The sequence below is a fragment of the Squalius cephalus genome (assembly GCF_949319135.1).
Source record: "Squalius cephalus genome assembly, chromosome: 23".
In the NCBI taxonomy this organism is placed as follows: Eukaryota; Metazoa; Chordata; class Actinopteri; order Cypriniformes; family Leuciscidae; genus Squalius; species Squalius cephalus.
Genome location: NC_137144.1, coordinates 12,107,109 through 12,124,424, shown reverse-complemented (window position 1 = coordinate 12,124,424; position 17,316 = coordinate 12,107,109). Strand labels below are relative to the sequence as shown.

The 17,316-nt window shown below is 36.8% G+C and overlaps 2 protein-coding genes across 6 annotated transcripts in view; one reads left to right on the top strand and one right to left on the bottom strand.

Annotated features, from left to right (window-relative positions):
* Positions 1-6,533: 6,533 nt before the first annotated feature.
* Positions 6,534-9,961, top strand: islr2 (immunoglobulin superfamily containing leucine-rich repeat 2). Its single transcript, XM_079860196.1, has 2 exons — positions 6,534-6,856; positions 7,545-9,961. Exon 2 carries the CDS (start codon positions 7,554-7,556, stop codon positions 9,684-9,686), a length of 2,133 nt encoding a protein of 710 aa, XP_079716322.1. The 5' UTR covers positions 6,534-6,856; positions 7,545-7,553; the 3' UTR covers positions 9,687-9,961.
* Positions 9,962-10,856: 895 nt separating this feature from the next.
* stra6 (signaling receptor and transporter of retinol STRA6) overlaps positions 10,857-17,316 on the bottom strand; it is a 29,633-nt gene continuing 23,173 nt past the window's right edge. For all 5 annotated transcript variants that reach the window (XM_079859999.1, XM_079860000.1, XM_079859998.1 and 2 more), the window contains exons 16-18: positions 16,361-16,524; positions 15,286-15,423; positions 10,857-12,479 (exon numbers count right to left, since the gene is read on the bottom strand). In XM_079859999.1, coding sequence (XP_079716125.1) covers positions 12,226-12,479; positions 15,286-15,423; positions 16,361-16,524 — 556 coding nt within the window. In that variant the 3' untranslated portion in view covers positions 10,857-12,225. The remainder of the gene's footprint in view (positions 12,480-15,285; positions 15,424-16,360; positions 16,525-17,316) is intronic.

Sequence of the window (17,316 nt, the reverse complement as noted above, 5' to 3'; positions counted from 1 at the left end):
CACACAACGTAGTTATAGCAACCTTTTGTCCATGTTGTTAAAACGTTGTTAGAAGGTTGGGTACTTTGTGTCAACGTTCTGTGTTTGCTGGGAAAGTGGTCGTTCAACCACGTTGGTTTATGACGTCACGCACGTGGTGGAGTAACTTCTTTTAATGAATCTGGGGTGCGTTTCCCGTACAACTATATAGCTCGCAGCTTAACTACCATAGTACGATGCATCGTTGGAGAAATCAACTAGCTAGTCACGACTGTTTCCCGAAACCATATGTCGCAAAGTATCGTTCAACCACGTTGGTTTCGCACGTGGTGGACTAATAACTTATTTTAATTAATCTGTTTGATATCGAATTAACGCTAGATTTTGTCATATAGGCTAAGTTACAGACATGGCATCTGAAGACCATTTCTAATTTTTCTCAGTTATTTTGCTTTATTACCAGACTCAATATTTGTCTCGTTCTACATAGTAGAGCACATTCGCACATGCGCAGTCTTCAAAAACGGTGCTTTAAATCTCTTGACAAACTAAAAGACGTAAATTACATTTGTATGTATTCTATATAAATAACACGGGTTGTAGCCTACTGAATGTCAGCTTGCTTATTTTGCTAAAGATAAGGATTTATTCAGTCTACATCTCATGTAAACTAGAAACTATGCTTCTAACCACATCTCGAGAGCTGTCGTTCCAACCACACAAGTTTGCGATGCTGTTTGCGAACGTTCGTTGGAACGATGGTTTCGGGAAACACCAAATCGTTGAACTATGCTGATAACGACGGAACTTGCAACCATAGTTGGCTAACGATGCTTTCGGGAAACGCACCCCAGTTTGAGATCGAATTAACGCTAGATGTTTTGCTATAAATTACAGACATGACATCTGAGGACTTATTTCTCATTTTTCTCAGTTATTTTGCTTTATTTCCAGATTCAATCATCGGCTCTTTCTTACGCACTAGACTAGAGCACGTTCACACATGCGCACTCTTCAAAACGGTGCTTTAAATCTCTTGAAAAACTAAAAGACGCTGATGACATTTATTCTAAATAAAAGACACAGGTTGTACTGAATGTCAGCATGCTTATTTTGCTCAAGATAATGATTTATTAAGTCCACATGTCATGCAAACTATGCTTCTAACCACAGGTGAAGAGCTGTCTTTCCAACCACACTACTTTGCGATGCTGTTTGCGAATGTTCGTTTGAACGATGGTTTCGGGAAACACAGACTCGTTGAACTATGCTGATAACGACGGAACTTGGCTTGACTTGACTAAGTTGGCTTACGATGCTTTTGGGAAACGCACCCCAGAGCGGGTGAAGCACAGACCAATGATCATTCAAGCCTGCGGGTATGAATAAAATTATGAGCAAAACATGCAATCCCGCGCTGAGAGGAGGCGGGTGTGTCAAACTCGCTGTCGGGGAGATGAGAGAATGAGAACGCGCCGCTGGCATCGGTGTATACTCCAGAAAATTAGTATTGGAACAGATATTGAGGATTGTCAGGTATTTCAGTATCGATATCCCTTACGAAAATTAACCATGGTTTTACTACAAATAAAACCAAAAAAACATGGTTATTAACCATGGTAACTACAAATTAACCATGGTTTTGCTACACTAACCATAGTTTAACCATGGTCTTTGTTGTAAAACTGTGGTTATACAAATCAACTCAATCTGCCAAAAAAATATCAGGTTTTTTTATTGGTAGGTTTACTACTGGATATTTTTATTGGCTACCGAAATGCCAGTCAAAGATTTGAATATCAATTCAAATTGTACTCAGTATGAAATGAGAGTTTACAAGTAGCGAAGTAGATTACTAAGCTTAATATGTACTTGAGTAAAAGTAAAATTACAGATTTAAAAATATACCCAAAAAAGTACAAGTACCTGAAATTAATTACAGTAACGTGAGTAGTTGTAATTCGTTACCTCCACCCCTGATTCTCCGGGCCTTGCTTTTGGCAAATTCATCCACTATGTCATTGGTGTTTAATTCACGGCTTCGTGCATTCTTGATGGAAAGAATTGCCAGTCCTGATAGTCTGTTTTGCGACATGGTGCTCCGCAAATAATTTTTTATTAGCTTCAGTTTTGAAAATGAGTGCTCCACTGATGCAACATTAAGAGGGATGGTAAGAAAGAGAACTAAAATGGTGCACGTCACTGAAGCTAGATGTGATAGAGTTGTTCTCAACAATCAAAAAACCCACTGGCCAGAACTTGAACTGTTGTCATCCCAGAGATTTGTCTTTTAAAGGCTGCACGGAATGCGATCAATTGTTGTGGAAGGGCTGGAGACAAGTCTTTGTTGTATATCTCCACTAACCTCTGTGCCCCTTCATATATAGCGTTCTTCTCCTCAGTTGCAAGCATGTGTGGCTGGACCACTCTGAACAAATCGGCAACTGATCGCAAAGCTGAAAATCGCAGACTCAGCTGGGAAATTATAATGTCTAGGCAAGTGTTAAAAACATTTACCTTGAAGTAACTTTCAGCATAAGCCAAACACTCATCCTGACAGAATTCATCGAAATGGCGCTTTGCCCTTCTAATTCTTTCCTTTTTAAAGGTTTGTTTCACTCCCCACTTCTCAGCCATGAATTGTGCGGTTGCTTTTGCCTCCTCGAAATTTTCCCTGAACCTTGTCAACTCCGCGATGGCAGTGTCAAGTAATTCTGTAGCTTTAAGAAGATCAACATCCTTCGCCTGTAGCATTTTTGAACTGACATTGATCTGTTCCAAGACTTCACTTTGAAGAACTATAATAAAAACAAAGTCAAATCTTTCCATCAGCTTTATCAAAGCCATGGACTCGTTGCACTCATCTGCCTTTTTACTGGTAAGTGAAATATTGGCCAGGGCCTTCAACACGTCAACATATCTGTACAGTCACGGGATCATTGCGCGATGTCCACCTACTGTAGTAGCGCACAGTTTTTCAGCGTGACACCCGGAGTGGGTTTTTCAGTAATCTCAACCAATACATTCCACCTCTTTATACTTTGTGCAAAAAACACACAATTTTTCCATGGTGTTATAAAACTTTGTCAGCTCTGTTATTGACTTAACTGAATCATTGAGGACCAGATTTAAGTTATGGGTAGCACAGTGTACATATGTGGCATTTGGTTGTCTCTTATGTCTTGAGTCATATTTATGATCACTGAGAAAAATGGCGCGGCCTTAATTTTACTGATAATTTCTTTCTGGACAGACTCGGAGAGTATACCAATCAGTTCATTTGGGATTTCTGGGCTGAGATACTTAACGGAACCAGCAGGGCGACTGAGCAGCTCCTTCAAATATGGATCATACTTGGCCAGTAGGTCGATGATGGAGAGAAAATTAACTTTGTTGACACTTTCAGTGTCTTCGAAGTGTCCCCTAAATGCACGTTTTTTTATGCCAGAGTTAAAGATCAATGATTAATGATCTGGTCTAGAACCTGCCTCCTAAAATTAACTTGTTCATGGATTTGCTGTTCTGACGCCTCGTCGATAGTGCCATGCAGACGCTGGCACTCTGCGCCTTCATGCTTGGAAATTTGATTTGACAGGGTCTGCCATGTACTTATTCCATGTGTCCATGCCATGTTGTAGCTTTTGTGATTGCAGTCTGCAAAGAACCAGCATGGTTCACAATATATGCAGCGTCAAGCTTAGGCGAGTAACATAGCAAAAACGGTGCAAAGATAACCTGTTATTTAGAGTAAAACCTTACTTTAGACATGGTGTGTGAAAACCACAAACAATTCAAGAGAACTGAATATTTTTTTGTTGTTGCTGGTGAAGCTGGAAGTTACTGATCTGTTATCCCACATGTGCTATTAGTATACAACTTTTAAACAAAAAAGAAAGTATATTTCTCCAGAAGTTATAGATGATAAAAAAAGTGTTTGTTAAAGGGATAGTTCACCCAAAACTGAAAATTCTGTCATCATTTACTCACCCTAATGTCGTTCCACACCTGTAAGACTTTCGCTCATCTTCGAAACACAAATGAAGATATTTTTAATGAAATCTGAGAGATTTCTGTCCCTCCATTGACAGCTACACAACTACCACTTTGACACTTCAAAAAGTTCATGAAGAGATCGTAAAACTAATCCATATGAATTGAGCGGTTTAGTCAAAATTTTCTGAAGAGACTCAATCGCTTTATATGAGGAACAGATTTAATTTAGGCTTTTATTCACATATAAACATTGATCAGCGAACATAAACAGCAGCTCAACTGAACCTGCTCGACGCGCAAGAACAAACCTCTTGTGAAAACGTGCTGCATAACACCAGAATGAGCCTCATTGGTTCTTGCGGAAGCTCAAACGTGCTGCGTAACACGAGAATGAACCTCACTGGTTCTTGCACGTCAAGCGAACATGCTTGAGCTTCTGTTTACCACAACTGATGTGTGTGTTGATGAATGTTTATATAAAAGCCTAAATTCAATCTGTTCATCATATAAAGCGATTATGTTTCCGCCATGGAACAAGCGCGCCTGCTCTTAAAGGGAATGTGAGATGATGTTCTGATCGGTTTATTTCACGTTACGCCCAAACCACACCTATGAATAGTAAAGCTACTTCAGACCAACCCATTTTAGATTTGCGTCGGGCGCAAGAGTCATTTATCTTGCCGGTATAATAGCAACAGCGCCCAAGATCCGCCCACAAAGTTACTTGCGTTTCGCGTTTGATGCTTGCGTTTCAGATCGTTACAATAGGGCCCTCGGTGTCTTAATGAACTTTTTGAAGCATCAAAGTGGTAGCTGTCAATCGAGTGACAGAAAGCTCTCATTTCATCATTTTATCAGAAATATCTTCATTTGTGTTCCGAAGATGAAAAAAAAGTCCAGGTTTGGAACGACATCAGGGTGAGTAATTAATGACAGAATTTTCATATTTGGGTGAACTATCCTTTTAAGCTACGCCTTTGTTATTGTTTTAAATAAGTGAGCTCTAGCGGCGATACATGATTAATGGGCTTAAGTAATGCTCATGATACATTGTACAGCATGCATGTAGGAACTGAAAAGTGACCCTATTTAAAAGTATTGTCATTCAATATTCTAGATATTGATCCAATCAAAACCCATGCGAAAATAGCTCATATCTAATAAAAGAAAATAACGCAACTCAATATGAGCTCCTCACTTCCGTTCTGTGGCTAACGGTTCTGCAACTAAACCTGACAATGAAATGAACAGAAAAGTTTAGCTTTTGTCTGAAGCTGCACCCACACCAGCAGGTGTCAGTATAAGCCAGCACAACATAGAAACTTACTGAGTGCATAATGCATTTGCTGTAGTTTATGACCGTTGTGTTTCATCCCGGTAAACACTTAATAAATAAATAAATAAATGTAATAATGTCATTGATGCTGTTACAAAATTCTAGTAGAGTTGCAATATGGGGAAAACTGTTAGATAAAGTTGTTTAGTTACAATGATGTAAAAGACATATACCGGAGTGTGTTTAAAATAGACCAATTTGTGGACTTGAGAGTAGAAAGAAAAAAAATCAAAGGTCAAGTTTATAAAAAAACAACATTTGATTACTTTAAAAATTGGCCTTTAATTTCCCACAATGCATTAGCTTTTTTTCTTTTCTGTAATTTCAGAAAGTGTTTAATCCCATGTTTTAAAAAAACAAACAAATCTGATAAAAGATCTAGACTACTAAAATGAACGAGCAACAGCAACAACGAGTGTGTATAAAATTACCACTAGATGTCAGCATGTGAAAGGGTTCGGGCGTCACCACCGCAAACCGCAACAAAATAAAAGGCAATGAACAGACATAAACAAGATATGTCCCTCAAAGCCAAGTGCGTTCACATTATCATTGTATTTAGTGTCGTTTCTTGAGAAGGAGTTCGCCCCTGATAAGACTTGTCAACAAATTAAGCAACTTTCACTGAAGTCACCGCAATTACAAACAGAATTTGCAGCCTTTCATGAGCTTCATGACGCTGTCATTGTATCTGCAGCTCAGTTCACTTGTTTTTTAATATCTGGTTCGCTAACAGCAGCAAAGTGTTTGCAAAAATCAGCTCAGGGAAAATTTAGCACTTTTATTCTAACTGTAGGCATTGACAAAATATATTCTACATTAAAAAATGACATAATTGCAAATATAATTTTGCATGATTTTCTGTTCCTGTCTGACAGATAGTCACTAGACAAGACTATGGACTTCCCCTTTTTGTCTTTCTCATCGGTTTTCTTATTGGTAATTTTATGATTTTAACAATCATACAGTATTTTATGGTAGGCGACTTTATCTCTAAGAAAATTACTAACCTGTAAAATGCATTCGGACACAAGCAAATGTAAATATTTAAATGTTTGTGATTGTATGTACAATCTTTTAAAACTACTTTATATATGGAAAAATAATTATCTGGCTATTGGTTATAATCACTTCGAAAAGACAAGGGGCATAGGTCATGTGATATAAATTATCAACTGTATCTAAATTATGAATAACCTTCATCTGGACGGCAAAGTCCCTGTGGCATTAATGCGGAATTGAAGGGAGAGGCTGCGCGTTCACAATCCCACCCCTTACACTGTGGAGGCGGGAGCGCGCAGTGAATTCTGTCCAAACTCGAGCGCGATCATGAGAAAACAGCCTCTGGACTGCTCAGCATCTCACGGACACTAAAATGTATCATCTGCCGTCTGCTAACAAAAACAGCAGAGATTTCCAGCGGGATATAAAAGGCTACATCATGTTTTGGGATAATTTGACATCTGAGCATTAAATATTGTTTTTAAATCTCATCAAGTGTCGTGTTGACTGAAATCCGCGCGAGCGTTAGGAATATATCACTTACAGGTAAGGCACTATGAGAAAGTTTTTAAGCAACAATTTTCCAGAATGTAGACAGAAACAATAGCAAATAAACTGTCAAAGTGTTTCTTATTTAAACTTTCAGCGAAAGATTGTAAGGTTTGTATGGTTGAGCAGTCGCTTCATATCTCGAGATTTTCAAGATATTCGCAACACAAATAAGTTTTATTATATAAATTGAAGCGCGTTTTCAGCACGCTGGACAGCGAACACGGTCCAAGCGTCCCGTTCTCAAGCCTTCGCTGCTCAGTCGTCCGGTAACAGCAAAACGCTCGAGGATGTCGAGAGGAATGAAAAGAAACAAAATAAGGCATCAGCCATCTCAATTAGTCCAAAAGAACTTGAGAACTCGAGAAAAAAGAGAATAAACATGTAATTATGCAAAATGTATAGTTATTACTAGAGTAAGTGCATGTAACATGTAACAATGACACAAAAATAAATTGTTAACAAATAAAGTGTAATCAATAATAATAATAAAAGCATTTGGTTTTTGGTAACTTTTCAAAATATATTTGTTTGACACTATGATAGCATCAAGTGCTTTTTATTAACATCATAATAGTTTGCAGTAGTTCACTTTAAATGACTTCTTTCATTCACATTTTTTCTTTGAGTGTGAAAAATACATAAATAATTTGTACTAATCTGCACCTTCGTGTGTGCTTGGCAGGAGCTGAAAATGGCAACCAAATACCTGATGCTTATTGCCTTGGGGACTGCAGTGATTGGCAGTGTGCACTGTTGCCCTGAACAGTGTACCTGCTCTGATAAATTTAACCGCCAGTTAACAGATTGTGCCAACAAAGAACTTCTGGAAGTACCTGTGGACTTGCCGTCCAATGTGGCCACCCTGAGTCTTACAGCTAACAAGATTAAAGTGCTGAAATCCAAAAACTTTATAAATGTGATCCAGGTGACCTCTCTTTGGCTGGCTCACAATGAAATCGTCACTGTCGAAAGGGACACCTTGGCTCCGATGATTCAGCTGAAAAATTTGGATATAAGCCACAATAAAATTGTGCATTTTCCATGGGAGGATTTGGCCAATCTCACTGCCCTGCAGTTGTTAAAGATGAACAATAACGAGATGGTCAGCATCCCCAAGAACGCTTTTTCCAACCTGAAGGACCTGCGTTCGGTCCGTATTAACAATAACAAGTTTACCACCATCGTACAGGGAACGTTTGATGCTTTGACTGCCATGTCCCACCTCCAAATCTATCACAACCCCTTCACCTGCTCCTGCAACCTAGAGTGGCTTAGGGACTGGATCAACAAATCCTCAATCTCAATCCCTGACCAAAACAACATTGTCTGCGATGCTCCTTCCCACCTCAAAGGTACACAGGTCACTAGCATGCCCAAACTGGATTGCAAGGCTCCGTCCGTGTCCATCACATATCAGCCAAACATCGAAAAAATCGAACTCTATGACGGATATTTGGTCGTGCTATACTGTGAAACAAAAGGAACCCCTAAACCTGACGTCACATGGGAGATATACGCTGGAAACCAACTAATTACATTCCCTTTACCCGCCATTGTCGAAAAAATTGAGATTCCGGTTAATGGGCCGCCTACGAACACCAGGTTCCTTGTGTTTCAAAATGGCACCTTGATCATCCCTCGCATGAGCAAGAAAGAAGAAGGCAACTACACCTGCTCTGCAGTCAACGACATGGGAAAAGCCGAGGGCTCGGTGAGACTCGTTGTCGCAGGCACCAAAAAGCATGCCATCAATTCGATGCTCGACACAAAAGCACCTAGCCATTTACCAGAAGACAAACTTGGTTCAAAAGGCTCCAAAAACAGCGTTATTAGCATGTGGTCCAAATCTGAGGAGAAAACAAAGAGCCTTCCAACCGGAACATCTCTTATTGCGAGGGATAGAGAGCGAGTGGAAGAAGGGACCGATAGTTTGCCATTTGTTGGCAAATGCGGAATAAATGATGGTACGCAGTACATCTCCAACCATGCTTTCAACCTCAGCTTGGACGAACTCAAACAGTACACGTTTGATTTTGGGGTGATCGCTCTGGAGGTTTCAGAGACTGAGGCCAAAGTTCAGCTGAACCCTTTCCAGATGGCCAACGCAAAGTCAAACATTCACCTCAGTCAACAAGAAGACCTCCAAACTGTAAATAAGGAACCTTTTAGCCTTTTCCAGACATCCACCAAAAAGTCACCCCTGGACATGTTGTACCTTTGCGTCAGTACTGGTAATGGACATTCAGTGGTGCAGTGGTCCAAGATAGAAGAGGGCGTCAATGCCTATCGCTTTCAGGGCCTCAAGCCGGGCACTAATTACACCCTGTGCCTCACCTATGGAGGCCAGGACTGTCAAGTCCAAGTGGTCTTTACAACCCGGAAGAAAATCCCATCTTTGCTGATTATAGTGGTCGTTAGCATTTTTTTGCTAGCTTTGGCAACCGTGCCCCTGCTGGGAGCCACCTGCTGCCATCTGCTCTACAAGTATCAAGGCAAGACCTACAAGTTGATTATGAAGACACAAAACCCAGATCAGATGGAAAAGCACATAGCGACAGATTTCGACCCCAGGGCGTCTTTTGTGGGATCTGATAAGAACTTTGACCCGAGTGAGCTGGGAGAGGCCGAAGGCGAGGCTGATGGCGAGGACGGAGAAGGTGAGGACATCGAGGGCAGCGTGGTGACTGAGTCCATTCCTGAGTCACAATCCAAAACGCAGGAGGATTTTGAAGCTGGATCCGAGTACAGCGATCGGTTGCCTCTTGGAGCTGAAGCGGTAAACATATCTGCGGAGATCAACGGTAATTACAAACAACCCCGTTGAGATGTTTATTCTTCATTTGCTCTGAAACACAATACAAACCAGGTGAATACGGACTGTCATCTCACGTAATAGACTTCATTCAGAGCTGCGCCATGGCAGGCAGTGAGAGATAGACTTACCGTGTTTTCAATAGCATCCGCTGTAAAAAGCTGCACAAAGCTCCTAGATCACTTATAATTTTCCACAGCTCAGTTTTTTGTCGACTTGAATTTCTTGCAAATATTTGAACTTTGCAGTTTTTCGTCAGCAGAACAATAAAAAACACATTAAAGAAATGTACAACCAACTGAAGAGATCGGTCTATCCCTCACAGCCTCGCTTGAATTTCCGTTAAAAATCGAAGATGGCGCCGCTGTGAATAAGGTCTATAGCCTACAGACTCGCACTCCTTTTATTACCTCAGCAAGTTAGCAGTAAGTGCATACGATGAGTGTTCATTATTACATATAGGGTTTTGAGATTTATCCAGTTGACTGGACGTAACAGACAAATCTATCTTAAAAAAAAAACCCTTATAATAGCTACAATTCACTTTTCGTGAGTCTTGTCACTTTCATTGTCAAGTAGCATCCATTTTAAGTCATCGATATAGTGGACAGACATCGAGCGCTTCTGAGGGAAATGTCACCCTGTTACTCTTTTCACAGCATGTGTGTGTCTGGAAAACGAACCAGGTCACCTTGAAAAAAAAAAAAGTTTGTTAAGTGTAATGTGGGATCCCAACATGTGTGATTTTTAATATCTTTGCGACCGGGTGCTTTAAAATATCTCTCGCCTTTACGAATTGACTGAACGTGTCCTTTCTTCTATTTGAGATAGCCTTTATTCGTGGCATGTCACACAAAAGTATTTTCAAGTGTGTTTTATTAGGGTACTATAGACTGTAGATATTAAATGTCGATTTGTGATGTAAGCCAAGTAATCTGAGAAAATGTTCTCTCTTTTTTTTATAAATATAAATGGTCCGTTTTTACCATGTCAACACGACATCGAGTGTCCAGTAAATTGACGCATAGTGGCTTGTTTCTTGTCCAGCTGTCCAATGATGTTGTAAAAATACTCAAACCTTTTAAAGATTTTGATATGATTTTATGTACGTGACCTTAATAAAATACTGAACGAACGAATGTACTGGAAATTATTTGCAAACATTTTTTTAAATTTTTTTTTATATATATTACCTATAATGTGGACAAGCTTTTCACACAAACCACCCAACTGACTGTAAAATCATGAAGTGTGCTTGCTGGATATCGAAGGAGGAAATGTCCCGTGAAACGCCGTGCGATAAGGGAATAATGTAAAACACTCACTGATTTAAAAATATATATTTTGTTTTTATTCTCAAAATTAACAAAGTATCCGAGTAAGGTATGGCTCATTTAGTTTTTTTCTTTTTCTGAAACGAATATTTGAAAATAAATATATGAGCCTGCATATATCCTATAGGACATTAATAGGCTATATTAAACGCATTTAAATTCACGAAATAATTTATCCCATTTTAGAAGCCTTTTTTTCGTCATGGATATGAATTCACTTGCTTGAGAAAAGGGCAGAACAAAGGAATAATGTGATTTCGGTGTTTTGCTCACACCTCTGACTTATTTTAAATATCCAATAACTCTATAAATCATACGTTTGAATAACGAACGCAAAATCTTTTTACAATGTTTAAAGTTGCCGCAAGGAAAATAAATAAAGCATAACAATATTTCGTGAGAGTATAATAATAATTCTAATGGTTCTCTTTTTTTTTTTTTTAACTGAACATGAAATCAAGCGTTTGATTTTACGCGACGCAGGAGAGGGCACCATTTCCCTTAATTCAACACAGTGAACAGATTTTTTAAGTTTTAATATTTATTTAATTTCATAATCACAAATATGCCATAGGTAGCAGAAAAAGACATAATAGAGGGGACTATCAAAATTAAGTGTCAAATGTAACAGTGAGACAGGTTGTGTTTATATTTAGTCAGAGATGAAAAAAATATTGCAATGCAATTACAGTAGATGTTGTCTTAAAAGAACAGATACAGCTCAACCCATAATGGACATTATAGGTTTCATCTGTTTGTTTAATAGAAGAACATTCTCACCACTGGTAAAAGTCACACCAATGAGTGCAAAAATGAGTGGAAATGAATAATTCGTCAGTTTTGCCAAAGAGCAGAACCTGTACATTCATAAATAGTCACACATACTAACCTCGCATCAAGCGGTTAGATGGGAGTTCAGTGCCAAACTAGATTTCCTGATATGCTAAGTCCAAGACGGAAAGACAGTCTCACTCAAACATGCAACAAAAGACACAATCCATCCATCCATCCATCCATTCACACATGCAAAGAATCCGTTAACTACAACTGCTTGAAGTTCTTCCTGAGGCACTGAGCTGGAAGTGCACTTAGCTAAAACACATGTGCTTCTCTGCTACACCAAAGCAAATAATACTATCATCAATATCTGGCCAGCAGCCATTAAGAGAGGCTGGGGGGGGGGGGGATCTCCTTCTCCGCAGTGTGATGTCCAGTCCTCAGTTGTTGGTGGCGGCGCTTTCGGCCTCCTTGCTCGGCTCCTTGATGCTGCCTTCCTTTTTGCTGCCCTCCTTAGAGGTCCGGTTGAGCGCTCCGTTGATGAAGCTTTCTGAACTCTGGCACTGGAAATGCTTTCGGGAGCCCACCAAGGACGGGTTGTTGACCAGCGTGAAGAGGAGCTGCCAGTGCGCTCGTGCCCGCTTGGCGTTGGACACCTTGTTCTGTTTCTTCTCTTGCTGGACCAGTTGAATACCTTTAAATGTTGAATACATAACATTATGAAAGAGGTTAAGTCAACATATTGAAAAGTGCTTTTAATTGATTACTGATTATATATATATATATATATATATATATATATATATATATATATATACACACATACACACACACACACACACACACACACACACACACACACACACACACAAACCTGCTATCGTCCGCTATCGTTTAGAAAATAGTAATAAAATATGACAAGAACTCAGTATTATCAAATCAGTTGATATTTCTATACAGTATAGATGCTGCCCTTAAGAATAATATGCATTTACTTTCAAATTGTTATATATTTAGATATAAGTTTAGCATGTGCTGGATAATTATTATAGGAAATTAATAGAAACATTTGCTAATTTAGTTGTTATGGAACAAAATGTAAATGATTTAAAGAGGCCATCTTATCACACTACATAGGTAAGAAGGCAACATTAAAGGTAAAATTATTCTATCACTTATTGTATATGAATATTTACATATTTAATTGCCCATATTTTAATTGTAGACATGTCATAATAGCAATAACACAATAAATAAATAAATAATAACAAAAAATGAATATATATATTCATATATATATATATACACACACATACACTGTATATTCGTAGTGTTTTACATTTATTTTATATTATTTATTAAATGTAATTCATTTGATCAATTTATTAATTTAATGCAGAATATATAAATATAAATAATAGGTGGTTGTGCAAAAATAAAATTGGTGTGTATGTAAATATATAATAAAATTATATTATTTGATATAAAAAACTGCCTAACACTATAAACACAATTGGTAAACATAACAATAAATTAAAAATAAAATAAAAATAAAATAAAAAAAACCTAATGCTGGCAAATTGAATGAAAGCGAAGAGGTCTGAAATGTAATTCACAGTTGCAACATACAAGGTGTGTTTAGCATATGGAAAGTGTAAGAACTGTGAGTCACACATATGAAACAGCGCTCAGTCGGTGTAACAGACCCGTTTTTCTCAGATAATAATTATTGTATGCAAATACAGACAAGCAAATATTATTCCTCCAGTTTTTTTGAAGGCAAAAAGCCTCACATCTGTAGGTGTAAAATCAACAAAAGACAGGGTTTTTAATGTGGAATATACACCATCTGCTGCCTATCATCCTGCAGAAACCTAAAGCTGGCAGATCTGTCCTGCTCGAACAGCTCTGACTTTATAACACACACATAAAGCTCTAATGGGATCTCCGCTCAGCTATAAGAAAAGAAGTGTGAATGTTCACACTACGGACCGAGACGTGTACTCTATGTCTATGACAGGTCTGATTGAGCAGTAGCAGGGCCGAGGTGAGTTATTGCACATCAGGGCCCAATTTATCCTGACAAATTTAATCATTGCGGGAACGCTCGCCTGCTGCGTGCGAGGCAACATGATGAATCAATTATTCTAAAAACAAGGCCAACCAGCCGTCTGTGCATATAGACATGAATCACCCAGGAGAAATCAAACATGGATCAATATAAATCTTGGATTCAGTCAGAGATTTGACACAGATGATCTAACATCATTTTTCACTGCTTTCTGTTTGGAAATGCATTGAAAAGATGAAATGAGTTTGTTCTTTTAAAGACGGTATTAGTCTGAACACTACCGGGTACTGGGAGGTCAATCTGTTTATAGTCTGCAACAACTGCAGTATAATCAGTTGCAGTGATCTAATAACTGATTAAATATATAAATAAATGCATTTTATTAATGATTAAATTATTTTCAGATACAGTATATTAAGTTATTAGTTTTTACGTTTTTATTAATCTTTTTTTTTCATGGTTTATCCCTTACATATAGTATATATAATAATCCTAATGCAACAATTTGTATGCATAGTCAGTTTATGAACACACACACACACACAAATATGCATACATACATACATACATACATACATACACATACATACATACATACATGCATACATACATACACATATATATATATATATGTATATGTATATATATGTATATATATATATATATGTATATATATATATATATATATATGTATGTATATGTAGTGTTTTACTTTTATTTTTATTATTTATTTGATGTAATTTATTTTATCGATTTATTAATTTAATTTATAATTATGGAAAACATTAATATAAATAATAGGTGGTTGTGCAAAAATAAAACTGGTGTGTATGTAAATATATAATAAAACTATATTATTTTATATAAAAAACTGCCAAACACAATAAAAATAATTGGTAAACACATACATACATACACATACATACATATACATATACATATACATATATATAAGATAATAATAAAGTACTGTTTCACATTTCCCTTTTATTATTATTATTATTATTTTTTTTTTTTAATTATGTAATTTATTATTATGGTAGTTATTAGTATAAATAGGTGGTTGTGCAAAAATAAAACTGCTGACCATATTGTGTCTATAGAGAACTGGTTATCACTTGAAGTATGAAATAACTATCAGTTATTATTTAATGCCAAAAAACATCTGCATACCTATTTGAAATCAACTAAATGCATCTTATCTTATTTTAAAAAGTAAAGTGGCCTGGAATGTAGTTTTCACACACACTCACTGCCAAAACTCAAATTAAATGAACACAGCACAGCCTTAAAACACTAACCACATCCTCCGTTCTAAACGAATAAGTCTGAAAGCTTTGAGTTTGAGAGCAGACTCTGGAACAGGTACATTGATATGTAATGGTATCGTAGTCATGAACTGAAGTAATAAAGAAATCAAACCACAGACCTTCTTCAGCATCTCGAATCCTCTGTGCGGAGAGATTGTCCTGGCCCGTGGTTTGCAGCAGGAGTCCACAGAAGGCCTTCATCACGGGGTGAGACTGGCTGACCTCAATCTTCAGGTAATGAGCGTAACAGCGGTATCCTGCAGAGAGACCACCGTCCAAATTACACTCACAGCCAACATCTGAGGGGGTTCTAGCTCGGACTTTCAGTGTATATTCAGTGTAGAAGTATATGGTATCAGTAGAGTTACATTTGATATTTCTATGTGCATAACTACAAATCCGGCTTAAATAGGGTGACCGCCTTGCTCTTTTGCAGGACAGTAGATGTGATTTTTCAGGACATTATACTATATAAATATTGGATGTTAACATTTTAAATCGTCAATAAGCTGTGTTAATTGTGACCGGCTCTGTGACTGGCACTCAATTTGCCCAGGTTCGAGTGATACCATGTGATTTACTCTACGGGACCTATGAATGAACTGAATAACAGGCTAGTACAGGTAAAAAACACATTTTATACTAAAATATACTGCATTTCCTTAAGTAGCGACTACTTTATTTTCTTTTATTAGACTACACCAACAATAAATGCGTTTCTACCGGATTCAGTGCATGTTGAACTTGAATGTTTTGTTGGATCTGGCAGGTTAAATCAGGATGTTATCCAGTACGTGTCTAGAAGCAGTAAATGGATTTTTTAAACGGCAATCGAATTTTTTTAGTATTATATTTCTTATTGTGGTATATTGCAATTTCAGGGAAATGTGGGACACTGATTACATCTTGGGGGACGCGGGACAAAGTTAGGCTTAAATAAAACTAATATAATATAATATGTGTTATATTATGTATACTTAAAATAAATATTTTTTTAATTCTATAAAATAAAAAAAAAGATATTTAAAAATATAATTATGTATTGGTGTCTTCTATGATGTAGTTACTTTTTATTCTAGAAATAGTTAAAGCTGTAAATGAATGCATCAGTACCTGGGTCAAACATGAATGCATCAGTACCTGGGTCAAACATGAATGCATCAGTACCTGGGTCAAACATGAATGCATCAGTACCTGGGTCAAAGGCCTCCACGCCACGGTTCAGAAGGCTGATGTCCAGGCGTCCTAAGTGGACGATGTTGAACAGGGCAGTGATCACTATCCTCCAAATGCCCACTACCACACCAACCATGACATTAACCAGGAAACACATGTAGCTGAGAAGAAACAGACTCCCTCTGCAGAGAAACACCAAATAGAATTATAAAACCAAAATAAAAAAATAAATTATATATATATATATATATATATATATATATATATATATATATATATATATATATATATATATATATATATATATAGTTTTTATTATATAAAATCAAATGAAAATAATAAAAAAGAGAGGAAAAAAAAAAAAAAAAAAATTATTACTTCTAATTATTTTTCAGTCATAATATAATAAAAATAATTGGTAAACATAACAGATCATTTTATTTTATATAATAAAATAAGTAATAAACATAATATATGTTATAAAATGAATAATATATAATGTAATATATAATAATATATAACTGATAATTTTATTTTATATAATAAAATAAAGGGAAGTAATAAACAATTGATTATATAAAAATATAAATAAATAAATAAATAAATAAATAAATAAATAAATATACACATACATACACACACAAAATATAATATAAAAAAACAATTAACAGGTAAAATTGTTTGTTTTATATATATATATATATATATATATATAAATATAATGTTATTAGTATACATATTGAAATGTTATTAGTAACAACGATGTCGCAAAAATAAAACCGCGTTGAACATTTGTATCTGAAATTTCTGCTGCTCAATATAAGTTTCATCATCAACGATGTACAGAAAGGTAGATGTTTTTATTGTTGGTCAGTCAGCCATGGCCTGCCAGATGGTGTGTGTAGACGGTACAATGACATTAAAAGCAATAACATTAAAAGAGCCAGATGTTTTGGCTGTGTTGTTAAATGAAT

Coding starts and splice junctions, on each gene's coding strand:
- islr2 (XM_079860196.1), top strand. CDS start 7,554: ATGGCAACCAAATACCTGATGCTTATTGCCTTGGGGACTGCAGTGATT.